Raw genomic sequence first — 7,145 nt, forward strand, 5'->3', positions numbered from 1 at the left:
TAGATGGAGAGCCCCAAAAATCTTTTCCAAGGCTATCCAGAATACTTTTAGGAAACTAGCAGTCTATTACATCACTGCCACCATTTGGAGTTACAAACAGTGGTTTACCTATTACATTTTACCTTCTTTAACCTCTCAAAACACTTTTTTTTTAAGCTTTAAAGAACTGGCTGCCAGTGTTGTCTTTGCTGTAAGATCTGGAATATCAATTGATCTGGGGTGAGTGGCTGGTTTTTTGGGACTGTGAGAAACCTAATGTGGCGTGATTTTAGGTTTAAATTACCTTTTAATCACAAAGTTCGGTTTCTCTGGGTGGCAAGACAGACTGGAGAGGCTAAAGTGAACTGTCTGCGACTCCACAGTAAGAATGGTATAGTGATCCAGGAGTTCAAATATGTTACTGGCTTGGTGAAATCTAAATATAGAACATGCCACCAGTTTGGGGTGTCTGCCATTGTTTTCTGACAGTCTGGCCTGAGATAGTCACTCACAGAGGAGAACCACTCCAGCCAGCATGACAGTCATGTCCTATATTTAGTTAAGAGAATAGCATGGGGATAATTAAATCTTTATTGTTGTCTTTGAGCTCTCTTTCAAAAAGTTTATGACCTGACTCTCCAGCCTAATAAGAGACATAGCATGTACAAATGCTGCTTTATAAATTCAGGGATTGTACATTTCTCCTGTGCATGTTGAGAGTCTTTTTGCTGCATTAAAATTTTGTTTCAAAAGATCTTTACTCTAAAAAAAAAAAAAAAATTCTCAAAATCCTACACTAGATTCTTCTGGCAACGTGGTACCTATACACCTTCCCTGGTGCTTTGTCTTTGACCATTATATGGAAGCACAGTTGTGGTTCTTTAGTTAGCCAAGTGGAATTTTACACTTAATGAAATGATTGAATCCCTGCCTAATGTAGGAATAGAGTATATCCTTCCTAAAGTTACAGAATCATTAAACTCTGGAAGAAATTAACTTTAGAAATCCAAGCCACAAACTCCAGAGGGTTAGGAGACAACCAGCTTAGCCTCCAAATTTTTTTTGGAAAGGCTACATGTATTTTTTTTTTAAATTAGCATAGGCTTGGTTGCACATGCAACCACCACTATAGTCAGATCTGATACTGACCAGGTGGGTGAGGTATTATCTTTATTGGACCAACTTCTGTCAGTGAGAGAGAGAAGACCTGAAGAAGAGCTCTGTATAGGCTTGAAAGCTGCTTTTTCTCTCTCACCAACAGAAGCTGGTCCACTAAGAGATATTAGTTCACCCACCTTGTCCCTCTAATATCCTCGGACCAACACAGCTACAACAACAGATCTGGTACGGAATGTTTTAGCTGAGTCTACATGGCAAATGAAGACAACCCATTCATGAGAAAGATCCTGCTTATGCTAAGTTAGACGTGCTCAACCGGGCACTTCCTGCCCCCCCCCCCTTCTCAAGATGTTAGGATGGCCAACACTAACTCCCTCAGCTTCATCCCCTTGGGCGGGGGGCAGAGGAGTTTATTAGCAGATCATTATGGGGAGGAAAACTGGTGAAAGGGTGATGAGCAGAGAAGGAAGTATAAAGTTCAGGAGGACAGATGTGATTTTTAGATGGTTTGCTTCTAAGAGAAATTGACAAGGGCACACCGGAGGAAAGAAGTATAATTGTGCCCTGTTCAACTGGGGATTAAGAGCCTCTAGGTGCTAAGGGATAGAAAGTTAGAGTTAGGACTCTGCCTCAACATAGACATTGCATGAAATTAAAGAAAAACATTAAATATCTCAATTAACACAAGGCATATTTAACTACATCCCTGCATCATAAAAAAACAAAAACAAAACACAGTAACCAGGAAAAATACTGATCCTTTACAATGTGAAAGGAGGCAGCACAAGTGAGGTTCCAAACTTGCACATTAATGTGGCAATATCACAGTGCTCATGCACATGAACTGGAAATAGAACCAAGATATCAGATTGATTCCATTTTCACAATTAGCAAATGGGTAGCAATCTACATAAAGAGAAAACTAAATTTGGTTTAGTGGAATCTGTTTAAGAATTCTAAAAACATCCACATAATACATATAGATAGATGAAATCAAGCGATTTAAAGTTGGACTTTGATTTGTAATCTACTGTTGCACTATTGAAACATTTGCATACACTGCACAAGAGCTCTGCAGGCATCTGTTTAAAGAAAACAAGATAGGTAAGAAAAAGTGAGTGTCCGTTTCAGGGTAACTGCACCTGTATTTCCCCATCTATGGCCTCTCCAAGGCACTCACATAGAGGTTTCTAGCTCCTAGCTTTCAACTCTCCTAGGTGGAAACTCAGATCTCACTGCCTCCTGACCAGGGGTTTTAAGTCTGCACAGCCCCCTGGATCACACTGCAAGATCCCTAGCAAGCCAGTCTGCCTAAAAAGGCTAGTACCTGTGCTTTGACTTTTCTCTGAGAGCGACGAACAGAGAAATTGCCAGCAGTTACAACAGAGCTCTTTCTAAGCAAGCACATTTATTCCTCAGGTAAAAGTATTACAGAGACAACATAAACATCCCTGTACACACGTTAACAGCTTACCAGAGTATCATCCATCAGTTTTATGGGGCTCCAGTAAGCCAAAATTTTTCTAACCCTTCCACAAAGGTTGGGGACCCTGTTGAACAGAAGGTCTTGTCTATTGCTGGATCAGGAAGAAAGCCCTTAGTCAGTTTAGCCTTGGGCTATTTATCCAAAAGTCCTTTGTCTGTTGGTCTCTGCAGAATCCACTTTGAAGCAGAATATGGGAGCCTCCCCAGGAGGAGGTTCCTCTCTCAAGGTGTTATAATCTGAGGCATTTGCCTTAATAATCCCCTACTGTTTTCACTTCCTGGAGGAGCTGTGGAAATCCTCCCCCAATGGAGTGCATACAAACCTGAACCAATATGATTCATAAACCATTCATACACTTAATAAAATATCGTCTCCCAAAGATATTGCAGGAAGTTGCTCTGTCAGAGAGTTTTCTGATTTTGAAAATTAGCAGGACACCCACAAAAACTGAAGATCTGTTTATCCACTGAACAGATACACTATTGACAGTGGTAGCATAAGCCTCCCTGAAATCTCAAAGGAACCACCTTCTTAAGATATACTTATTGTTTCAATTTTCTAAGCAATGTTAGAAAACAAACAGAACACACACACACAGGAAGATGTGGTCACTGCCCCCAAACAGCTTAAAATCTAACTTAAGAAAAGATGCCAAAAGCGAGTAACAAATTATAGGCAAAGAGGGAAAAAAAAAATAAAAAGTAAGAGTCTATGTCTAAAACACATTTTTGTCTAACAGTGGCCATAATGTGATTCCTTTAATTGCAAATGTAGGTCAGTTTCTGTGCTCTGAGAATTCTCTTTACTCAACCTGCCAATAAAGGTGCCTACTGTGAAGGTGCATGTGATATGCATTCTTGCCCAATAAAAAGTGATACTGAAATCAATGATTCATTTTGTATTAAACAGCTGCCAGCTGGCCAAGTGCACTGTACCCCGTTTATGTTTCTAGCTGTAGTATATGGTAGTTTGGGATGGAGAAGGAATCATAATTTAGGAATAAACTAACACTATGAAAGATATCAGAATATTCACAGTTGGCAAAATCAACCGTTTATTAATTTATGTCTACACTACGTGAATTCATGAGAAAACTTCTAAAATAATTGACAGAAGGAAAAAAGATTTGGGACTGAGTTCTACCCTCAGCTAATACACTAAGCTCTTACTAAAGAGGATAGGAACTATAAGCATATACAAGGGCAACATTTGTCCTTTACACAGTACACAATTAGCTACATTATAAAGGCTATTGCTGAAACAGCACAACGAAGGAGCAGAGGGAGTTGTGTCTCTCAAAATGAAATCGAATCCAGTTTCATGAAAACAGTTGAGGTGGAGATAAAGTAGTGAGAGAAATATTAGAAACCTGCCCCAAATGGCATACAAAGAAAGGAAATTTTTAAAGAGTAATGAGCAAAGAAGACAGAGATTAGTTATACATATAAGAAGTCCTTCCACTAGAAGAATAATGATCTAATTGAACAGTAGTATTAGTGAAATGAATCACAATACACCCACATCTTGAGTTCTGCACGCAGTTCTGGTTGCACCATTGCAAAAAAAGATCCATTAGAACTTGTTTTTTTACTCCTACTTCCAGAGATAAGACAAAGCAAACAAAATAGAAGTGTTACTGTATATCTATGGCCCTACCAAATTCACAGCCATGAAAATTGCATCAGACACCATGAAATCTGGTCTGCCCCTATGAAATCTGGTCTTTTGTGTGCTTTTACCCTATACTGTGCAGATTTCGTGGGGGAGACCAGCATTTCTCAAATTGGGGGTTCTGACCCAAAAGGGAGTTGCAGTGGGGTCCACAAGGTTCTTTTAGGGGGGTCATGGTATTGCCACTCTTATTTCTGTACTGCCTTCAGAGCTGGGAGGGGCGGGGGCTGGAGAGCGGCGGCTGTTGGCTGGGCATCCAACTGTGAAGGCAGCACCTGACCAGCCACAGCGCAAAAGTAAGGGTGGCAATACCATACCATGCCATCATTACTTCTGCACTGCTGCTGGCGGTGGCTATGCCTTCAGAGCTGGGATCCTGGCCAGCTGCCGCCGCTCTCCAGCTGCCCAGCTCTGAGGGCAGCACCGCCATCAGCAGCTGCACAGAAGTAACCGTAGCAGTACTACAAAATCCACCCCCTCCAAAAACTTTGCAATCCCCCCACAACTCCTTTATGGATCAGGACCCCAACAATTACAATACCATGAATTTTCAGGTTTGAATAGCTGAAATCATAAAATTTATTATTTTTAAAAGCCCCATGACCATGAAATTGGCCAATACAGACAATGAATTTGGTAGGCCTTATGTATATCCCAAATAAGTCTGTGTCTAAAAAAAAAACCCAATCCTATTTTACTGTTCTCCCCTCTTACAAGTAATTAAACCAAATACTTCTAAGAGCACATGACATTAAAATGTTGCCAGCATACACCTGTAGATCATACACTTCATATGCCTCCCTAGATTTACTGTTGGCTTATAAAAAGCATTTTGGGTTGTTCTATCATTTATATTAAATGGTAATAAATGGCTTTTGAGATTTAACATGTTACTTGTCTTAGGACATACTAAACAAAGGAGAAATGATTAATAATACCTGGCACTTACACTTTTCTTGTTCAAAGGTCTTTATACACATTGCACAATTATCAACATTATGTGAAGTAGTTAAGTGTAATACACATTTTACAGATGGGGAAATTGAAACGGAGATTAAGCAAGTTAAGTTCCTGGTTCCTAATCCTCTGCTTAGACTAGACTTCCCTTTTAACAAAGCGTCCCACTTCCCCATCATCAGATCTGAACATCAAACAAGAAGCTATCCTTTCTCTCTTTTTTCCACATTCCACCACATAGATGTGATATCGGTGAAAAAAAACAGAAAATTCATTCACCAATTTCCAACATCAAAATTTTTGATCTCGCACTATATTGCACATGATCTCCATATGGGAGCAGGGTTTCGAGTCTCCCAAGTCTCCATTATTCCTCCTCTGAGAATAACTCCAGTGGCTGCTGCTGCTTATACCTTTCTCCAAATGTTAGCGGTGACATGGACATGATTCTTTTCAGTTTCACCCCAGCTCACAGGATTCGAAAGGGCAGCAAAGACCTCGGACATCCTTGTTAATTTAGTTTTGCTTCTGAAGAGTTAGCAGAAGCAGTAGAGAAACTGGAGAGGTCTATCTGCAGACTCAGAACCACACACTGCACAGGCTCACATTTAGGTGGTTATCTTGGCAACCAGAAGGACCAAACACGAAGTTTATCAGAATGTTTAAATTCTGCACAATCAGACAAATTACATCCCCCCAATCCTTCACACATGCTCATTCCCCACTTGCAAATGAATTTTTCAAGCCCATTACAATAAACATTCCTCTACACTTATGAGTATTACACCCACGTTTATAATGCATCAGGACAGTTGTATTTGAGTGTGCGTTATATGACTTCATGGTGTTTGATAACATTTTTCTCCCCCTGACCAGTTTCTCCCTTTCACTACCTATGTTATGGAATTGTGAGCGTCATGCATCTACACCTGAAAGGGCTTCGTTTGCAGGGAGCCTTCTCCTGGTGCCATTCTGATGCAGCCACTTTCCCCGCATAATCCCCGGACCTACCCAGTTCCGGCGGGGGCAACCGCACACGAAGCGCCAGAACAGTCTATTCGCTGCCCCTTTCCCGTCACCCTGCCAGCTTCCTCTCTACAGGAAAGAGCTTAAAATACTCACTGGGTGGATTTAAAGGAAACTTCCCTGTGGAGGCCCGGGGCCATCTGGCCGACACAGGCGCCACTGCCCGTGACTGCGCAGTCAGCGCGGACCCGGGCACGGCGCCCCGCATCTCGCTGGAGAGACAATAACCACCCCGATGCGGACAAGCCGCGGGGGGCCTGGAGCAGGCACCGGGGCAGGGAGAGAGAGACGCTCCCGCTGCAGGCCGCTGCGAGCGTGGAGCCGGCGGGTCCACGTCAGCCCGAGTCACCTGCTGAGAGGCTTGTCACCGCTATCCCCTCCCACCCCGGCCCATCTGCCCCTGTCCCCTCCGGGGAAGGGCCGGAGCTGACCTGGCGGGGAGCGGGGGGATTCCGCTCAGCTCCGGTCACTGGCGGGCGGCGGCCTCAGCGAAGAGGAAGCAGCGGCCGCCGCGGTGTCCACTCGGGCTCCTCCGGGCTCCCATCACCTCCGCCCGGGGCCCGGCCTGACGACGCCGTTACCAGGACCTCCCGCCCCTCGAGGAAGTCAACAGACCCCTCACGTGACACCGACGGCGCTCTCCCGAAGGGCACCGGCGGGTCCCGGAAGACAACGGGGCGGGACTACACCTCCCGGCATGCAGTGCGCGGGAGGGCCGTGAGGGGGTGTAGCACAGCATGCCGGGAGGTGTAGCCCCGCCCCCTTTTGTAGCCACTTTGAACTATGCGGTTTTGCTGCCTGGTGGCCGCCCCTTCTTAAAGGGCCTCCTTCTCATGCAGGCGCCAGCGCCCCCGCCTGCCCGAGTGCTGCAACAGCTACCCCCTTGAACAGCACACGTGGCCCTTAG

General features: G+C 44.0%; 1 protein-coding gene across 2 annotated transcripts in view; it reads right to left on the bottom strand.

Annotated features, from left to right (window-relative positions):
* Positions 1-6,928, bottom strand: part of AZI2 (5-azacytidine induced 2) — a 46,420-nt gene extending 39,492 nt beyond the window's left edge. The window contains exon 1 of one of the 2 annotated variants that reach the window (XM_034760830.1): positions 6,670-6,928. Coding sequence is in view for 1 of the 2 variants with exons in the window: in XM_034760829.1 (XP_034616720.1) it covers positions 6,335-6,446 (112 nt within the window). In the remaining variant the exon portion in view is untranslated. Of the gene's footprint in view, positions 1-6,334; positions 6,475-6,669 lie in introns of those variants that run through there. The other variant, XM_034760829.1, reaches the window with a different exon arrangement.
* Between the last annotated feature and the right edge of the window lie 217 nt (positions 6,929-7,145).

The sequence above is a fragment of the Trachemys scripta genome, chromosome 2 (genome assembly GCF_013100865.1).
Source record: "Trachemys scripta elegans isolate TJP31775 chromosome 2, CAS_Tse_1.0, whole genome shotgun sequence".
NCBI lineage: Eukaryota > Metazoa > Chordata > Testudines > Emydidae > Trachemys > Trachemys scripta.